Source organism: Vipera ursinii (genome assembly GCF_947247035.1).
Source record: "Vipera ursinii genome assembly, chromosome: 4".
In the NCBI taxonomy this organism is placed as follows: Eukaryota; Metazoa; Chordata; class Lepidosauria; order Squamata; family Viperidae; genus Vipera; species Vipera ursinii.
Window position 1 is genome coordinate 119,082,808 of NC_139514.1, and position 20,667 is coordinate 119,103,474.

The 20,667-nt window shown below is 43.8% G+C and overlaps 1 protein-coding gene across 1 annotated transcript in view; it reads left to right on the forward strand.

Annotated features, from left to right (window-relative positions):
• Positions 1–20,045, forward strand: part of UVSSA (UV stimulated scaffold protein A) — a 47,790-nt gene extending 27,745 nt beyond the window's left edge. The window contains exons 9-14 of the mRNA XM_083362324.1: positions 1,138–1,321; positions 5,152–5,286; positions 8,084–8,267; positions 9,735–9,846; positions 13,282–13,474; positions 18,797–20,045. Coding sequence (XP_083218450.1) covers positions 1,138–1,321; positions 5,152–5,286; positions 8,084–8,267; positions 9,735–9,846; positions 13,282–13,474; positions 18,797–18,890 — 902 coding nt within the window. The 3' untranslated portion in view covers positions 18,891–20,045. The remainder of the gene's footprint in view (positions 1–1,137; positions 1,322–5,151; positions 5,287–8,083; positions 8,268–9,734; positions 9,847–13,281; positions 13,475–18,796) is intronic.
• The last annotated feature ends 622 nt before the right edge of the window (positions 20,046–20,667 follow it).

Here is a 20,667-nt window from a genome sequence, read left to right on the forward strand (position 1 = left end):
GGAACTCATATAACCTAATGTGGGTTTATAGATAAATTAAAAAATGTTAAAACGAGGAGCTCTCTTTTTACTGCATAAGTCCCCTTTTTTTCTTTTTCTTTTTTATTTCTTAAAATTTACACTACCTGGTTTATCATTTTTAAATTTGTAGCTCTGCTTTGGCGTCTTCCAAGCTGCTGACGAGCCAAAAGCAGAGCTATTTCGATAACTCTCAAGACGGTGCTTATAGTCTTCAAGGTCCATGTTCAAAATGGCAGCCGAGAAATCCTGAATTGCTTCTGCAGAGTTGCCTCAGAATCTCCTTAAAGTCCCTTTAAACCGCATTCAAACCGAATTTGAGATTGAAGCACCCATATAGACCCTGTGAGGCTCTGGATCGGCTGTGGAATTCCAGCGTCTCTAGTTCTTGACTTATGACCACAGTGGAGCCCAGGTTTTCTGTTGCTAAGTAAGACATTTCTTCAGTGAATTTTTGCCCCGTTTTATGACCTTTCTTCCCACAGCTGCTAAGTGAATTACTGCAGTTAAGTTAGTAACACGGTTTCCCCCACTGACTTTGCTTCTCAGAAGGTCGTAAAAGAGAATCGCTTGACACCCCCCCCCCGGGACGCTGCAACAGCCATAAGTACATGCCAGTTGCCAAGCCTCTGAATTTTGATCACATGACCTTGGGGATGCTGCAATGGTCATTAAACGTGAAAAATGGTCCTAAGTCCCTTTTTCAGTGCTGTTATAACTTTGAACAGTCACTAAACAGATACAGGTTTTGACTAATGGATAAGTAACCAGGAAGATGAAATCCCGATTGATGTGGACAATTGGGGGGAAAAAATGGAAAATTCTAGAAAGATTAGTTTGGTAGGTTGATCTATCTTTTCAAAAACTTTTTTTTTGCTCGTCCTTTTATTTATATAAATAAATTCCTTACATATTCTTTTTGCTTTTTTTGAACAATTTGCTATCAGTAAATTGTCTTATTTTGAATTGGTAGACCATCCTGCTTCCCGAGAACCTTATTCTGTATACAAAATTAGCTGTGCAAGCCAACCAGGTGTTCCCTCCTGGATGACGTAGGAGGATTTTACACGCCGCTTGGCAATAATTCTATCACCATACTCTCTTCCTTTATTCTTTGAGGCCTGGAACCTGTGTTGCCCACCAGAAAAAGTGCGGTAGGAACTGGGAAGAACAAAGCGGTGCCGATGTCTCCGTTCTTATCCCAATCTGGAATAATGGGGGAAGAGCTGGATCCAACCTCTGCTGCAGCCACGTGGAAAATTATCCGAGACAAACTGCCCAGACTGCCAACTGCAGAGGACAAGTAGGTACCAGACGTTGGACAGATATCTTATCCCAAAGGTGCTTTTTCAGGAGGCAACTGGACTTTCTTGTTTTTCTTTGAAGACGTTTCGCTTCTCATCCCAGAAGCTTCTTCAGCTCTGACCGGATGATGGGGAGAATGGAAGGATTTATACTCCTTGCAGACAGCTGGTCATTTGCCTTCTTTTAGAGAGTCCTTGAGGCCACTTGGAGGTTACCTGTGGTGCAAATGGGTGTGGAAGCCTTCTTGGAACTGTCGAAAGGACCATGTTGTAGACTGGAGATGGATGATGTTGTATCCCTCCCCCTCCATTGAGAGAAGACTGTTCAGTTTTGACCTAGGTGGCCTCTTGAACCCCTCTTGCACACTCAGGTGACCCCGAGGACACAGGTAAACCTCCAAGTGGCCTCAATGACTTAGAGAGAGTGCAAAGGGCCAGCGGTCTGCAAGGAGTATAAATCCTTCCCTTCCCCACCATCCAGTCAGAGCTGAAGAAGCTTCTTGGATGAGAAGTGAAATGTTTTCAAAGAAAAACAAAGACAGTCTAGTTGCCTCGTGAAAAAGTGTCTTTCGGACAACCATGACGGGGATGACTGAGAATCTCCATAGACAGATATCTTAGAAATTTCATTCTTGGATCCAAATCAATGGCACGGAATCATGCTGAGGCTTAATAATTGTGTAAGATTGGTTTTATTCTATCATTGTTGTAGAGACAATGTTTTGAACCGGGATTGTGAACATTTTGGGGTCCTTGGTGCTCTCTGAGCTTGCTTGTTTTCTTGCAGACATTTCATTACCCAACTAGGTAATGCTAGAAGGGAGAAGGGTTTACTCCAGTGGTAGGATTCAGCCAGTTTGGCGGAACTGGTAGGTAAATTTTGCTGAGTTCAGAGAACCAGTTGAATGCACACTGCTTCCAGAAGTCCAGTCTAGGCCTTGTAGGCCTGGAGGAGGCCTCCGAGGCCTAGAATGGCCTGCCGGAAGTGCATGGATGTCACTTCCGGAAGTCTGTTTTAGGCCTCGAAGGACTAGAGGAGATCTCGCAGGCCTAGAATGGCCCACTGGAAGTGCGTGGATGCCATTTCTGGACGTCTGTTCTAGGAGGCCTGGAGGAGGCCTCTGAGGCCTAGAATGGCCCACAGGAAGTACATGGATGCCACTTCCGGAAGTCCATTCTAGGCCTCGGAGGCCCAGGCAACCGATTGTTCAGTTATTTGAATCCCACCACTGGTTTACTCTCTGTTTATATACATATGGTTTGCCCTATGAGTGTTGGGGGGCAGGGGGGAGTTCCTTGATTAAGTGGAACCATCAACTCAAGGAGGCAGCAACTTGGACAAAAAGTCAAGGAGTAAACAACAGCCTAAGAAGAAGAAGCTTCTTGACTTCCGGTGGCTCCGTGGCGACGGAGGGAGCCTTCCCGGGCTGCCCGCGGCTCAGCTGGTGTTTTTTCGCCCGAAACAGCGCCGATCAGCTGTTCGGGCGAATCTGAAGCCCCCTCCTCGGGAGAAGAGGAGGGGGTGAGCTCCCAGGTGGGGGTTGAGTTCGCCGGGGCCGCCTGAGCTTGGAGCTTGGGCGGCCGAAGGATTGAACTCCCCCGTAGCCTGGGCTGCTCCCAGCTGACCAGCGTCTCTGCTCCGGACTTTATGGAGCAGAGCCAGGCGTCTGCGACCATCCCTGCTTGAAGGAGAGACTATGAAAGGGAAAGAGCAGGCAGAGCAGTACAAGAGGGAAAGATGAAGAGATGAAGAAGATTTTATTTTACTCTCAAGCTTGATGGACTTTGCTTAAAACTTAAAGTGAAAGTGCGTCACAATTGTAAGTAAAAGATGGCGGCGAAACCTCCCCCTAGAACTTTTCGGAGTGCTGGAAATTCTCCGGTGCAACAACAATCATTGCTGCAGGCGTTGCATTCTCCTGATGTATTGACATCGAAGGATCTTGAAAAACATACCCAGTTAATTTTGGAGTCAATGGGTGTTAAATTTCTACAGATGGAGGAGAAATTGGAGAAATTGGAGCAGAGAATGGAAGAAAGGATGGAACAGAAACTTAGAGAAATGAAGGTAGACATTTTGTCCTCAGTGCAAAAAGTTGCTAAATGTGTGGAGGTGCTGGATGATCAAGTGCAAGACTTGATTCAAAAGAATGCTTTATTAGAAGCAAAAGTATTGGAAATTGAAGATTTAAAAGACAAAATTGACAGTGAACAGAGCTTGGCCCAATTTTACCAGATGCAGTTTGCTGTGAGAATTAGAGGCCTAAAAGAGAATATTAAGGAAGATTTAAAGCAGCTGGTTTCTGAGGCTTTTGAGGGAGTATTGAACCATCCAGCATCTGAATTAAAACAAGGTATGGACAAAGTGTTCCGTGTGAATTCGTGGATTGCTAAACAGAGAAAGTTGCCTAGAGATGTGGTGGTTTATTTTGTAAAAAGGGAAATTAGAGATGAAGTTATACAAGCTGCCTACGATACCAAAGTTGTGATTGCTGGTCAACAAGTTTTGGTTTTAAAAGAAATTCCTCCAAAGATTTTAAAGAGAAGGAAGGATTTTATATTTCTTGTGCAAGAGCTCAAGCAAAGAGATATAAGGTTCAGATGGGAGATCCCAGTTGGGTTGAGCTTCATGTATGATGGCAAAAGATACTGTTTGAGTAATGTGAAGCAAGCGCATGATTTTTATAATAATGTCTTGGAAGTAACCCCATCAACACTTCTGGAAGCTGCAGAGGGATCTGGAGAAGGAGAACATCAAGAGGATGAAGATGCACAGATAGACGAGAAGGGTACAGGAGGAGTTCAAGCTGCAACTCTTTTGGATGATCTTAGAGAACAGAGGGTGACGCGTGCTGCCTTAAAATGCTCAAAAAAGAAAAAAAAATAAGACCAGTAGAAATCTATGGAACTTCCACAAAATATTTATAGTTAAGTGGTAGTTGTGTTTTTTTAAAAAAAAAAAATTTGGGATGCTATGTATGGTAATAGATTTTTTTTTTTAATTTGGAATTAATGGACAACTTACTACAGAGGAAGAGGAAGAAAGTTTTGTGGGTTAATGTGGGTTAATTTGTGTAAGAACTATTTATTAATGTGCAAATGAGAATATGTTAAGGTAATAGTGAATTGTGGAAGAACATAGATGGGAATGATGCTAGTTTTTTTTATTTTAGTTTTTTATATATATTTAGTATTATTAAGGATTGGTTTACTATATACAAGCTAGAGAGTGATGGATTTTAGAGTTTATAATTGTTAGTATATGATTGTTTATGATTGACTTTTAGATATATACCTTGTATTTTGCTCTGGGAAGTCGGGGGGGGGGGAGGGGGGAGGAGGGGAAGTGGAGGGGGGGAGGTAGGGGAGGGAGGAGGGGGAGGGGGAGGGGGGGAGATAGGGGGGAGGTAGGGAGGGGAGGAGGGAGGGGGAAGGGGGGTTTTTTTTTAAAGGAAAATTGTATTTTATAAAACTTTTCAATAAAAAAAAAAAAGAAGAAGAAGCTTCTTGGATGAGAAGCGAAACATCTTCAAAGAAAAACAGGGAAATCCTGAAAAAAGCCTCTTTAGGAGTAAACAACAGCCTAACAGATGGGAAGCATGGACAGTTATTAAAATTATACTTGTTAAAAGGTAACAAGGATGTAAAATGTAGTCCCCTTCTTGGATCTTGTTTGGACTGCCTCTGTCTCCCCAAGCATCCAAAACACACAGAGTTTTGTTATGAATGTACAATATATCAGGGGATTTCCTAGAGCTGCTTAACAACACGTTGCATCGTGCGAATGGGGTATTTTCTGCTTTCTTACCATTTTTCACGCACGTTGTAGGGATTGCGAACCGACGACATCCAAGGAGGCCAACGGTCAGCGTGAAGAAGAGAAAGCCAAAGCTCCTCTGGTGCCTTTTGGGATGGACCTGTTCTACTGGGGCCAGGAGCAGCCAACATCTGCAAAGATCCTCAGGTACAAACTGGTCCAAAATACGGAACACGTTTTCCTCCCCTGAGAGGAACAAGTTCCAGACATGCTCTCTATGGACACGCGTGCCGTCGCCCCAGTCCTTCAGCTGGGCTTCATAAAACCTTTTAGGCCACCGGCGCCGTGTGCAAAAAAAAAAAAAGAATCAATCAATCGATTTCAACTTCTCGCGGGGAAAAAAAGATCTGGCAAAGTTGGAATTGATTGATTGAACTTTTTAGTCCCACCCAGTCTGCCGTTACCACCGCAGTCACGCCCACCCAGGGCCACGCCCACCCCATGGGCCACGCCCACCTGGCACCCAACCATTCATAAGTGGGTTTTGGGTTACAGTTTGGGCCCTCGGCCTCTAAAGCGTTCGCCATCACTGGTCTAAACCCTTTAGTGCAGGGGTTGGCAACCTCGGCTCTTTTATGACTCGTGGACTTCAACTCCCAGAATTCCTGAGCCAGCTATGCTGGCTCAGGAATTCTGGGAGTTGAAGTCCACGAGTCATAAAAGAGCCGAGGTTGCCGACCCCTGCTTTAGTGTCTTAACTCTGTTTATTTATTTGTGACCCAGGAAGGTGGTGCAGATGGGGAATTGATTCTTGATTTGCGGAGGGTCTGTAACGGGGAAGGTGATACGTTGAGCATATTTATCCCGAATGTTATATTTGTGTGTGTGTGTGTGTGTGTGTGTGTACGTGTGCTTGTTCCTTTGAGTCAGTGTCGATAAGTCCTTGCAGTTTCTTGAGAAGACTTTGGAAGTGTTTTGCCATTACTTTTTTTTCCTAGCGCTGAGAGAGAAGGACTGGCCCAAGGACACCCAGCTGGCCTTGTGCCTAAGTGACCGGTCATTAAGTGAGGACTGCCCGTAACCCCCTGCCTCTGACAATCAGAGCCTTGGGACAGAGCACAGCAGATAGTCCTCGATCTTGAGTTGTGCTTGTGCATTTCTCCCAACTGCTTGCTCTTAGTCTGAGCCAGTTCCTCCTCCTCCTCCCCCCCATTGTCCATCCATTGCAGGATGGAGGCCTCTTCCACCTGTTTCCAAGGAAAAAAAACACAAGAAAGTCCAGTTCCCTTTTGGAAAAAGCACCTTTGGGAATTGATAGAAATGGGAACATAAGCGGTGGTCATCACTGTTTGTTAAATTTCCAGGAAAGCGTATTCTTAATCCGCTAGGGGGCGTAAGATGTCAACAATAAGATTACGTAAGGCTGTTTTGGGCATCAGAAAGCAAACTCAAGACTTTCTTTTTCTGCCTCCCCTCAACTTTCAATTTTCATTATCATTTTTTTTGGGGGGGGGATAACTTTCACCATCGTTCATAACAACAACAACTTTATTAACAACAACCATCGTTAGTAGTTTTTCCTTTGAACCAAGCTCCAAACTTGCTTTTCAAAGACCGTTCTCCTCATCACAAAATAACAGACTTGGAAGGGACCTTGGAGGTCTTCTAGTCCAACCCCATTCAAATCAAGGAGAGAAGATGCTACATTCTGTCTGGGTTACCGTGTGATGATCATCTCCAAAAACAGTGGGGTTTTGATGGCTTGATTTGGTCTTCCTTCGTCTCTGATGACATTTGGAACTTCAACAAAAATCACATATTTCTATTTTTCTATCTATATAATCACATAACTCTTTTTTTGGGGTGGGGGGCGGGTTAGGACCCAGGTAGCGGATCTAAAAAAAAAAGGAAAGGAAAATTTCTGGAAATGAATCATTTCAAATATCTCTTGATTGAAATTAGCCTGTACTGGGGGTCCTCAAATTACAACAGTTCGTTTAGCGACCGCTCAAAGTCACAACGGCACTGAAAAAAGGAACTGATGACCGTTTTCCACACTTATGACCGTCGCAGCATCCCCATGGGGTCACGTGATCAAAATTCAGACGCTGGGCAACTGACTCGCACTTATGACGGTCGCAGTGTCTCCCGGGATCACGTGATCCCCTTTTGCGACCTGACAAACAAAGTCAATGGGGGAATCCAGATTCACTTAACGACCGTGTTACTAATTGCAGTCATTCACTTAACAACTGTGGCGGGAAAGGTCGCAAAATGGGGCGACACTCACTTAACAAATGTCTCGCTTAGTGATATAAATGTTGGCTCAATTGTGTTCCTAAGTCAAGGACTACCTGTAGATAAATTAAGATGTATTTTGGGGGCCACTAAACTCAGCCGTTTATTAGATGATGATGATGATGATGATGATGATGATGATGATGATAGATGATGATGATAATACCTGGCCATCGAAACTGTGTGATTATGGATGAAACGGGTAATAGTGATACCCATTGTCCTCGGGGCACTGGGAACTATGCCCAAAAACTTTGCAAAACACATCAAGAAATTGCAGCTTCCTGCAATAACTCCAGCAAAGCTACAAAAAACTGCGCTACTCGGAACATCTTACATTTTAAGGATACCTGGTTGATACCTAGAATGCTGGCAGTAACCTGTGTCAACCATTAGTGCCTGTCAATTTGAATGTTCAGCTGACTGAGGTTCGTGTTTAATGAATGATGATGGAAGGGAACTTGGAGGTCATCTAGTCCAACCCCCTGCTCAGGCAGGAAACCCTATACCATTTCTGACAAATGGCTGGCCAGTCTCTTCTTGAAAACCTCCAGTGTTGGAGCATCCACAACTTCTGGAGGCAGGTGGTTCCACTGGTTAAATGTTTTCACTGTCAGGAAGTCTCTCCTTAATTCCAGAGCTGGACGTCACAAGCACACAGAGGGATTTATATCGGTTTTTATTGTTGCATTTTTGTCCCCTCTAGGTGTTCTTCTGAGCATCGCTTCTGGGCACCAAGCGAAGTCGAAGAAGAAGTAGAAAACAAAGAGCTTACAGAGATGCTGAAAAGTCGGTACATCACCTACGCTGGCAAGTTTGAACCCGTGAAACACAAGTGCCGGGCCCCGATGCCCAACGGGGGTCTTTGTGAGAGACAGGATAGGTTTAAGGTGGGTATGAAGTAGTGAGCTCCCTTGTGTCAGGCTTGTACACAAGACCTCACCTGATCCTCACTAACTTGCCCAGAATTTTGCTTTTATAAGCCAAGGAAACTTGCGACCGTGAAGTTTTTTTTTTGGGGGGGGGGGAAATCTAGCCTACTTCAGAGGTTGTTAAGTGGATGAGAAATTACAACGCAAGACATCAAGGAAAGACATTAGCCCCCCTTTTCACCTTTAGTCCTTCAAAGAGGCACTTCTTTGAAATATTTATTGCTGGGGTCTTCAAACTTGGCCCTTTGATGACTTGTGGACTTCAACTCCCAGAATCCCTCAGCCAGGCACGCGTGCCTGGCTGAGGGATTCTGGGAGTTGAAGTCCACAAGTCATCAAAGGGCCAAGTTTGAAGACCCCTGATTTACTGTAATGTTTTGAACATGATGGAAGACGTCCAAAGGAAGAGAGTGCCATATACGAACAGGGGGAGCCTCCTAAACTTACGATGAAGGCAGCCCTTGTTTTCTGAACACGCAGGCTCTGCAAACAGACATTAAGAGTCGTAAAGTGGGTGAACAAATTTAATTCTGTAGTTGTACAGTCACTAAATCGTGTCTGACTCTTTGTGAGCCCCATGGACCTCAGCATGCCAGACCCCTTTTGTCCTCCAGTCTCTCCTGGAGTTTGCCCAATTTCACGTTCATCGTGTTGATGACACCATCTAACCATCTCCTCCTCTGCCGCCGTCCTTCTCCTTTGGCCTCCCTTCTTTCCCAACATTGGGGTCTTCTTCAAGGAGTCCCCTCTCCTCATTTGGTGGCCAAAATGTTTGAGCTTCAGCTTCGGTCTCCGTCCTTCCAAAGGACGGTCAGGGTGGGCTGCCTTCAAGATTGACCGATTGGACCTCCTTGCGGTCCAGGGGACTCTCAAGAACAATTAATAATTAGAACAATCAATCAATGGAACGACTTGCCTCCAAAGGTTGTGGGCGTGCAGACACTTGGAAGTTTTTAAGAAGAGACTGGACAGCCATTTGTCTGAAATGGTATAGGGTTTCCTGCCTGAGCATGGGGTTGGACTAGATGACCACCAAGGTCCCTTCCAACTTTATTACTACTGTTATTAAGAGTCTTCTCCACAAATTTAATACCCTGAACTTCTTTTGTAGTGGGAAGCTTTTTTTTTCCTCAGTGTTTACTCAAGTGAAACTTTTCAGAAACTAGAAAGAGGGATATATATTGATCTTTATTGATCAGAAACTAGAAACTTTTCAGAGACTAGAAATGAGAGATATTTATTCATCTCACAGACTATTGTGAATATTGTCACTGGATGTTAAGATATCCCAGAATTATCTGCATACCTTTTCCAAATAAATGTCTTACGGAATTGATGATGTTTCTGATCGGCTTAAGCCAATTAACCTGTAATGGAAGCATACTCCAGACCGTTAAACATCCGTGTCACTGTTTCTTCCTCAAGTGTCCTTTTCACGGAAAAATAGTTCCTCGGGATGAATCTGGGAACCCGCTCAGTCGAGAGGACAGAGACAGAGAAGCGAAGAAGCAGTTTGAGAAGAAAGAACAGCAGCCAGGTGGGTTGAGGGGGTTAAATCTCTCCATGGTTTTCAGATCCATTTTGTAGAGCTGTTGGGTGTCGCAAACTCCTCGACGTGAGTCTAGTTCAGGGGCGGGGAACCTTGGCCCTTTTATGACTGATGGACTTCAACTCCCAGAATTCCTGAGCCAGCCATGCTGAGGGGAAAGGGAGAAGTTTCCAAGCTGAGCCAGGCTGGCTCAGGAATTCTGGGAGTTGAAGTCCACGAGTCCTAAAAGAGCCCAGGTTCCCCACCCCTGGTCAGTATACGTGTAGTCCTTGGCCTTGACCACAACTGAACCCCAAAATTCTGTTGCTAAGCAAAACATTAGTTAAGTGAGTTTTGACCCATTTTACGGCCTTTCCTGACACGGTCATTAAGTGAATCCTGCCGTTGTTAAGTTAGTGACACAGTTGTTAAGTGGAAACGGGCTTCCCCCATTGACTTTGCTTGTCAGAAGGTCACCAAAGGGGATCACGTGACCCCGGGACGCTGCGACCATCGTAAGTAGATGCCAGTTGCCAAGCGTCTCAGTTTTGATCATGTGACCACAGGGTCGCAAGTGTGAAAAACGGTCGTAAGGCCCTTCTTTCAGTGCTGTGGTAACTGAACGGTCGCTAAGTGAACTTCCCCATTGGCTTTGCTTGTCAGAAGGTCGAAAAATGGGATCCCGTGACCTTACACAGCAATGGTCATAAGTATGAGTCAGTTGCCAACCATCCGAATTCTGATCACATGACCATCCCAGGGACGCTGCAAGGTCATGTGTCCCTTTTTTCAGCGTTGTTATAACTTGAGGTGGTCGCTAAACGAACGGTCGTAAAGTCGAGGGCAATCTTGATTTCTGTCTTACACCCACACAAACCGATGCAATTTTGTCATGGGTGGAAATGTGAAGAAATTTGCAATGTTAGAAATATTTGTCCTGCCCTGAATTTGAATGGGGAGTCCCCAGCAATCAATAATTTATATTTTGGGGTTAGATTACGTTTTGTGTACACTACTCCTTGATTTGCAACTGTTTGCTTAGTGGCCATTGAAAAAAGTGACTTACGAACGTTTTTCACTCTTGCGACCGTTGAAGCAATCACGTGATAAAAACCGAGACGCTTGGCAGCTGGCACGTACTTACGACGGTTGCAGTGTCCCGGGGTCACACGATAACAGTTTGCATGCTTGGCGACTGACTCATACTTATGACGGTCGCAGTGCCCCCGGGGTCATCTGATCCCCTTTTGCGACCTTCAGACAAGCAAAGTTCACTTAGCCAGCGTGTGGCTAACTTCCTAACTGCAGGGATTCCCCTAACAACTGCGGCGAGCCAGGTCGTAAAACGGGACAAAACCCACTTAACAAATGGGGCTGAATTGTCGTAACTCGAAACCCCCTCCCCTACTTTCTGGATCATTTTCTAGTTGCCAAATGAATAACCGTTGTTTTTTTTTTAATTAATCATATACATCATGGGTATTTTTTTCTCGGGGAGACTTTGCCCAGCGGGCGCGTGGCCGTGAGCAGAGCCTCCCCCGTTAATTTCACTTTCGGTCCGGGCATCACCGCAGGGCCCTCCCTCCGTGACACGGCTTGACGGTGCTCCTTCCTGGGCCCGGAGGAGGCGGCCGCGGAGCAGAGCCCGGTGGGGGGTGGGGGGGTTTCCTTTGAAAAGACGGATCCCGGGAGATTAGGCTGACCCACTAATCTGCCCCGCTCATCCTTTTACAATAGCTCACACGGGAGAGCAAATTAAGTGCCTATTTTTTGTGTCAGCCCTGGAGAAGATCTGCTTTTCCCAACCTTTAGTGACTTGTTAACAAACCGGTATCGGGGCGAGGCAGCGGAGGCAGCCGCTGGCCAGCCAGATGTGAAATACTATCTCTTCGCTAACTACGAAGTATTGATCTGGCCCCAGCCATGGCCAGCGAGCGAGCGGGCGCGCGCCGTAATTCTCTTTTCCCCTGCTGCTAAAGCGGTAACAATGCCCGGAGAGCTTCTGGGTCCCCTCCTTCCTGGCAGCCGATCGATTTTCCTCCCAGGCTTTTAAATTGCCCCTTCATTTTCCTCCGATGTTCATTTCATCTTCAGTGAACACAGCGGCGTTTTCCCCGTTGTGTTCAAACAATTGCGCCATTCAGCCGGTTCCCACAGCGCCAGCCTTCTTATTTACTGGGAGATAAACAGTTTAGACAGTTTTTTGTTAATCTGGGATTAATTGTTCCTGTGTCTGGGTTTCTTTGCTTCAATAAAAAAACAAACTTTGTGATTCATCGCGTGTGTGTGTTTGTGTGTGTGTGTGAGAGAGAGAGAGAATATGTGATTTTTTTTCCTTTCAGACTTTTTCTCTGAATTCCTTTAGACTCACAAAGCTAATAGCTCCTGATTCAGGAACTCCTACTTAGTTTTTTTTAAAAAATCTGGAAAATCTGCAGCTTTTTTTCCCTACTCATAACTACACTGTTAATTTATAATACTGAAATGATCCATACTTGGGTATTACTGTTTGTCAGTACACAATACAGTAGGTATGAATTTTTTTTAAGGTTTATATCAGAAAATGTAGATGTCTTTGCTTTTGTTCCTTAGACTATAAAATCATATAGTCCCGTTTATGTTTGACATTTTCTTGAGTGCAAGTGGTTTGGAAAATGTATTGATTTCGGCTGTTTGATCTTTCTTCTCTCCTTATAACTGGATTGGTGAGAGGGTGGGTGGTGGATGGAGATAGATAGATAGATAGATAGATAGATAGATAGATAGATAGATAGATAGATAGATAGATAGATAGATAGATGATAGATAGATAGATAGATAGATGATAGATAGATGATAGATAGATAGATAGATAGATAGATAGATAGATAGATAGATAGATAGATAGATAGATAGATAGATAGATAGATAGATAGATAGATAGATAGATAGATGGATGATTGATAGAGATAGATAGATAGATAGATAGATAGATAGATAGATAGATAGATAGATAGATAGATAGATAGATAGATAGATAGATAGATGGATGATTGATAGAGAAAGATAGATAGATAGATAGATAGATAGATAGATAGATAGATAGATAGATAGATAGATAGATAGATGATAGATAGATAGATAGATAGATAGATAGATAGATAGATGATAGATAGATAGATAGATAGATAGATAGATAGATAGATAGATAGATGGATAGGCTGGGTAGATAAGGTAGATGGGTGGGTAGGTAGAGAGAGAGAAGGTGGGTGGTTAGATATTCTCATAAAAATAATGTAACACAATACCATGCAAAATATTAATTCATTCAGGAGATGAAAATATAATTGGTTATTAGAGAGAGATGGTTACCAAATCAGAGGAAACCCCCCCCCAAGGAGAAAGGCAGTTGGGGGTGAATCACTGCAATACAATTAAGTTGCATTTATTTATTTTTCTCGTCAGAATGGCAGGACCCCGACTTCATGAGAGAAGTGGAAGCCGCGACCGGCGTCGATCTTGGCTCTTCTCAATACGACAGAAAAGCTAAAGGGGGGAAGAAGAAAGGGAAGGCAAAGAAGAAATATCCCAACCTCACAGATCTAAAGCAAAAGGCGAACACGTCCCGTTCCCGTCTCGGGAAAAAGGTTTTCAACAAGTAAGAGATGTCTTTGATTTCTTCTTTTCTGGGTCGTCCTTGTGAACGGACTTTGGGCTTCTGGGCCTGGCTCCCCAGAATCTGGACAAATCTGCCAAGGAAAAGGAGCTAGACCAGGGGTAGGCAACCTCGGCTCTTTTATGACTCGTGGACTTCAACTCCCAGAATTCCTGAGCCAGCTTGGCTCAGCTTGGAAACCTCTCTCTTTCCCTCAGCGTGGCTGGCTCAGGAATTCTGGGAGTTGAAGTCCACAAGTCATAAAGCAGCCTAGGCCTAGGCCAGGAGTAGGCAACCTTGGCTCTTTTAGGACTCGTGGACTTCAACTCCCAGAATTCCTGAGCCAGCATGGCTCAGCTTGGAAACTTCTCCCTTTCCCTCAGCGTGGCTGGCTCAGGGATTCTGGGAGTTGAAGTCCACGAGTCCTAAAAGAGCCAAGGTGGCCTACCCCTGAGCTAGGCGGAACCAGGAAGGGGTTACCAAATTTTTGTGGGTTTTGGGGTGTGTATGTGAGGGATTATTGAGACCTCACACTCTGTAGAGTAGCTAATTTGGGCAAAGTCGAGTTTCTTTTCTGGCTCAAACCTGCCTTGGTTTGACATGTAGCATCAACCACCACGATATTGGAGGCATCAGAGCAGGGTTTCTCAACCTTAGCCACTTTTAAGATATGTGGACTTCAACTCCCAGAATTCCACAGCCAGCTTGGTCTCAAGCGTCGGGTGTGGTCCTCTTAATATTGTCCAGTTAGCATTGTGGATGAAGGAAGGTTGAACTCAGATAGCTCTCTAATGTTTCTCAACCTTGACAGCTTTTAAGACGGCTGGACTTCAGTTCCCCATGGCTGGGGAATTCTGGGAGTTGAAGTCCACACATCTTAAAAGTTGTCAAGGTTGAGAAACATCGCATTAGAGAGCTGAGTTCAACCTACCTTCATCCACCCTCTGTTTTCTCTATCCTACCCCTTGTCTAGTTTGGGGCTGAGTCTTCTCTCTTTCTCCCTTCTCCCCCGCTTCTACTCCTGTAGTAATTTTACCACATAGCTTTTTTGGGGGGAGCAGCTGGGAGAATAATTGAATTGTGCATTTGGGGTGAGGAGGGAACTTATTCTGCTGATTTAGAAAGGGAATCCGCCGTCTCCAATGGAGGAGTTGAATAGAAGGTTAAAGAAATAGCTTTTTAGATCTGAGATGGGAGTGACTCACTCTTCTCTTTTTAACAGCCCATTTTATAGCTGAAGTAGACTGTGGACTTTGCTGCATGGAATGAGAATGGAGGACAGAATTCCTCTTTATACTGTAAATTAATTTCTTAGGTCTTTTAAAGTCGCCTAGGAGCTCCCCGGATTTCTTGATGGAGCCGGGCTGTTCTGTCAGGCGTGACTTAGTCCATTTTAATTTTGTCCTGAATAAAATTAACAGACAGAAATAATAATAAGAGGATTTCACTTGTTCTTTAATTATAGGACTGCCAGGGGAAGAAATAATATCCCTATTGGAATCAAATCAGCTACCCAAGTTTAAATCATTGGTTTAAATGTTTTAACTCCGTAGGCTAACTTAAACTGGCCGCTTCTCTTTGTTCCCACACACCCCCTTGGAAATTGTGAGTTGCACAGAGTAGTTTTGTTGGCTGATGCCTAAATCTAATAAATAATTGGCTAAGTGTATTTGAAAACCTTAGCATTAAAGGCTCCCGAGTGTTGTTAGTGGCATCCATCTCAACTCCAGTTGTCCTCAAGACAATTTTTCAGATAGAGTCACTTCAGCTTCCCTTGATTAAATCTGGACCTGATGATATCCATCTTCGGAGAAGGTAGCTCATCAAAGGTTTTAAACCACAAATCAAGGTTTAGCTTCCCATGGTTAAATCTGGCCCTGACAACATCCATCTTCAGAGAAGATAGCTTATCAAAGGATTAAACCACAAATCGAGGTTTCTTGTACTCCTTTTCGGTCCCGTTGATGAAACCTGGAACAGCCTTTTCTGCAAAGGAAGGGGATTCCAGCATCAGGCTGATTGCCCAAGATGATCACTGAGCAAATGTTGATACACGCCACAGTTCGTTCACAAACAAACCAGTGTGTCATTAGTCTTCCGGCATCTTGTGACGTGAACACTGGCTCTTTGTGAAACACACAATTTCCCGCTCCTTCCGGCCGCTGAATCGGAGAGCGCGAATAAGGAGCCGCCCTTCAGTTCATAGGCAGAAGGTCTCAACCCCTATACAGGCAGTCCTCAATTTACGACCCCGAAATTTCCGTTGCTAAGCAAGACAGTCCCCAAAGTGACTTTTGCCCCATTTTACGCCTTTCCTCGCTGCCGTTGTTAAGAGAATCGCTGCAGTTGTTAAACTAACGGCACAATTGTTAAAAGGAATCCGGCTTCCCCTTCGACTTTGCCCGCCGGAAGGACGCAAAAGGGGACTCTGCAGCCATCGTAAATGTGAATCAGTTGCCAAATGCCTGAATTTTGATCAGGTAACCCTGGGGATGCTGCAAAGGTCGTAAGTGTGAAAAATGGTCATCAGTCTCTCTCTTCGGTGCCGCTGTAACTTTTTATTATTATTATTATTATTATTATTATTATTATTATTATTATTATTATTATTATTATTACTATTATTACTATTATTACTATTATTACTATTACTATTATTACTATTATTATTATTATTATTATTATTATTAATTTTGTATACCGCCCTTCTCCCGAAGGACTCAGGGCGGTGAACAGGGCAATACATATTAAAAAAACAAGATACAAAAATTAAAAACGATTAAATAAAATGCCCACGAATAAGTTAAAACACATTAAAAGTAGGTTAAAACAGATTAATAAAACCCAACCCCATCCCATCAGGCCAGGCCAGCTTGTTCGAAAAGGTAGGTTTTGAGATCGCGCCGGAAGGAGCGGAGGTCAGGCACCATCCGGAGCTCGACCGGAAGACGGTTCCATAAATCCGGCGCGCCCACAGAGAACACCCTCCCCCTGGGGGCCGCCAGTCGGCATTCTCTGACCGGTGGCACCCTGAGGAGGCCCTCTCTGTGGGAGCGCACTGGGCGGAGGGAATTTGACGCCGGCCGCAGGTGCTCCCCAAGGTATTCCGGACCCATGCCATGGAGGGCTTTGTAGGTCATTACCAACACCTTGAATCTCACCTGGAAGACAACTGGAAGCCAATGCAGCTCGCGGAGCAGAGGTGTAACATGGGAGTGTCGGGAAACTCCCAACACAACTCTCGCGGCTGCATTCTGTACCAGCTGGAGCCTCCGAGTGGTCTTCAAGGGTAGCCCCATGTAGAGAGGGTAGCCCCATTTAGATGGTCACTCAATGAACTGTTGAAAGTCGAGAGCTGCCTGTGGCCTTGAAGATTTTCAGTCCCTTTTTATTATTGTCACAGACCAGCCCGGAAGATTTTAACAGATGTTAACAGAAATACAGAGTTGGAAGGGGCCTTGGAGGTCCTCTAGTCCAACCCCCTGCTCAGGCAGGAAACCCTGCACTATTTCAGACAGAGTTGGGGGAGGGGGGGGTTGTGCAAAGAAAGACATCCCACCTGTGACAGCCCACCTGGCACCTGCCAGGACTTTGAAGTTCACCTGCATCTTGTAGGATCAAAGCAAACGAAGCAGAGCAGATGTCGTTAAATCCCCAAAAAGCAGAACGCCTTCCGTTCCTAACAGACAGACACATTAGTGCTTACGATGCCCGGCAGGCCTGGAGCAATTCCTCTCAGGAAAGTTCCTTGTTTAAAAACCATGTTCTTCTTCTCGTCTCGAAGTAACGCCCGTTATAAATAATGAGACTTAACCTGGTTTCCTTCTCTTCCTCGGCAAGCAGCCCCTTTGTCCGTGACAATCTGGCATTATCTGGTTCTTATTCCGAATCGCCGATAAGTCACAAAGTACTAATAAGGCGAATTTCACACCAGATTTGGGAAATAAAATTCAAAAGTTCTTTTTTTTTCTTTCTTTCTTTCTTTCTTGCACTTCGGGACTAATGACTTTGAGGGCGGACTAGCACCAGGCATGAGAAAACAATCTGTCATATTTTAATAGGTTTCAGAGTTTGCGGCCCTAAACACGATGATAACCTTGGCTTTATATATAACAGTCCCAAATTACTTGAAACGTGCAGGTGACGAAGCCGGCCTCTGCCTTGCCAATAAAGCTAAAGTGGAATTGCACACCGATCAGGCTGCAGAGATCTCATTTCATTTACAGTATCTCACAAGCCGGTGGTGCTAATGCAAAAAGAAAAAAAAGTGCATGGCACAAAAGGTCAAGGCCATTGTGTCGCGCTAAAGACTCACTTTTCTCCTGCCAATTAAGTTCCTGGCCTAAAACTGTCACCCCGGAGTGGCAGATTGCGTCTGGCTAATAAGGTTGGTTTTTAAATGCTCCGAATCAGGAAAGGCATTTTAGGAGGAAGCTCATAAATTTATTTCTTTCATTACTTATTAAATTTGTTTGCTGCTCATAGCCAACAGCCCAGAAGACAAGCTCCGGGTCCAAAAAGATCTTGTCCGACTTGAACGATGGGCCCTGTCCAACAAAATGAGTTTCAGTGTGGAGAAAAGCATAATCTTACACTTAGGCGGGAAAAAACAAAGGCACAAATACAGACTAGGCGTGACCTTGCTTAATAGTAGTAACTGTGAGAGGGACCGTGGAGTCCTAGTGGACGATCACGTAAATATGAGCCAGCCCTGTGCGGCAGCAGCCAAAAAGGCGAATACAGTCCTGGGTTGTATAAACAGAGGCATAGAATCAAGATCACGCGAAGTACTAGTACCGCTTTATAAAGCCTTAGTAAGACCACACCTGGAATAACTACATCCAGTTTTGGTCACCACACTACGAAAAAGATGTTGAGGCTTTGGAAAAAGCGCAAAGAAGAGCCACTAAGGCAGGGGTCTTCAAACTTGGCCCTTTTATGACTTGTGGACTTCAGCTCCCAGAATTCCTCAGCCAGGCATGTTGTCTGAGTAATTCTGGGAGTTGAAGTCCATAAGTCATAAAAGGGCCAAGTTTGAAGACCCCTGCACTAAGGCAATTAAAGGCCTGGAGACTAAAACGTACGAAGAATGGTTCCAAGAAGGACTGGGGGGGGGGAGAGACATGATAGCAGTCTTCCAGTATTTGAGGGGCTGCCCCAAAGAAGAGGAGGGGGTCAACTTATTTTCCAAAGCACCAGAAGGCAGGACGAGAAGCAATTAAACAGGCCCACTTGGTTATTTTTTTGAACAAAATTGGCCGAGCCGACCTGTGTATGAAATAACAGTTTGGGCTCTTTTTTTTTCTCCCTTGTTCTGCTTTGCAGAAGTGCGGTGAAACGAATCGTCAAAGCAATGAATCGGATCGACCAACGGAAGCACGAGAAGTTTGCAAACCAGTTCAACTATTTGTTGACTTGAACGTCATCAAGAGCAAGACTTAAGGGAAAAAACACAAAACTCCATGGCAGTTTTGAGCATCTTATACAGTATCCGTGTTTTTCAAACTAGGCAACTTTAAGATGGGTGGACTTCGACTCCCAGAATTCCCCAGCCAGCATTTCTGGCTGGGGAATTCTGGGAGTCAAAGTCCACCCAACTTAAAAGTTGCCCAGTTTGAAAAACACTGCACTGTATGTACAAAAATTGGAGGGGCTTCAATTGAGTGACTGTCACCCCCTTTTTAAAACGTCTTCCACGTACACTGCTGTACAATTCTATAATCAAGGATTGATTGAAACAATCTCATTCATACAGATGTATATATTTATATTAATCTGATATATTTAATAGCAAGCGTTGGGCTTTCTTAAGAAAATTCGAAGCTCATCCTGGCACGTTAAAAGGCTTAGGAATTGTATATAATCCAGAAATATATTGTAACGTCTGTGAATAAATGTTATAACTTAAATAGGCTCAAAATCTGATCCAGTACAAATTGATTCTATTGTATAAGCTCAGGAGATCCTAGAAAATATTACAGTCCTGGTTTCTACATGCAAGTGATTAAACGTTAAATGTTTTCCATGAAGTATATCAGAAAGTGAAGATTGATATTATTGTACCGTATTTGCCTGAAAATAAGACGCAACTGGAAAATAAGCTCTAGCATGATTTTTCAGGATGCTCCTAATATAAGCCCCACCCCAAAAATAAGGCCCAGTTAAGCTTGTCAGCCAGACAGAAAAATTAAGTACCGTAGTTTCCCGAATATAAGGCCTAACCAGAAAATAAGCCCTGATGCATCTTTTGGAGCAAAAATTAATATAAGACCCAGTCTTATTTTCGAGGAAATACAGTACTTATAAGGACAATTATGTTTATTCTGTTCTTGCACGCATGAATTCTTGTATGGTCGTATCTGTGCAGATTTTTGCAGTCCTCCTGGGAATGTATTAAATACTAAATATGTATTTAAGACATTTATACAGCTTCCCCATCTTTTAAACCAACTCTGTGTGAGTTAGGATTTTTAGAATTTTTTCTAATAAAAAAATAAAAAGATGTGTAAAATCATTTTAAAATAAGGAAATTCAACCGATGATAAGATTAAAAGTAATAAAAACCTGGCACCAATCAGTTCTAACGTGTGACTGTCTAATTTTCTCTTTAAATGTAAACCTGACAAACTTTTAAAAATCTAATCTTTAAAATCTAATAAGATTTTAAAGCCTTAGGCCTGCAAAACCTCAGGGGAAAAGGTGTTGCATAGGGCAAGGTCTGCCACGGAAAAGTATAAATAAAATGTCGGATCATAAAGAATTAAGATTCCTTGTTGGCATTGCCCGTTAATGGCTTTCTCTTACAGTAGGTAGACAGTAAGTCTTAACTGGTCAATTGAGGATAGATTTTCATATTTGTAATATTTTTTAAAACGCTATACAGCAATTTAGTAAATAGAGATTGGAGGTATGTCTAGTTTAATGAAAAGAAAGGGGGAACATGATAACAGTGTTCCAATATTTGAGGGGCTGCCACAAAGAAGAAGGGGATCAATTTATTTTCCAAAGCCCCTTAAGGCCAGACAAGAAGCAACGGATGGAAACTGATCAAGGAGAGAAGCAACCCGGAACTAAGGAGGAACTTCCTGACAGTTACAACAATTAACCAGCGGAACAGCTTGCCACCAGAAGTTGTGAATCCTCCATCATTGGAGGCTTTTTAAGAAGAGACGGGACACTTCTGATATATTCTTGCA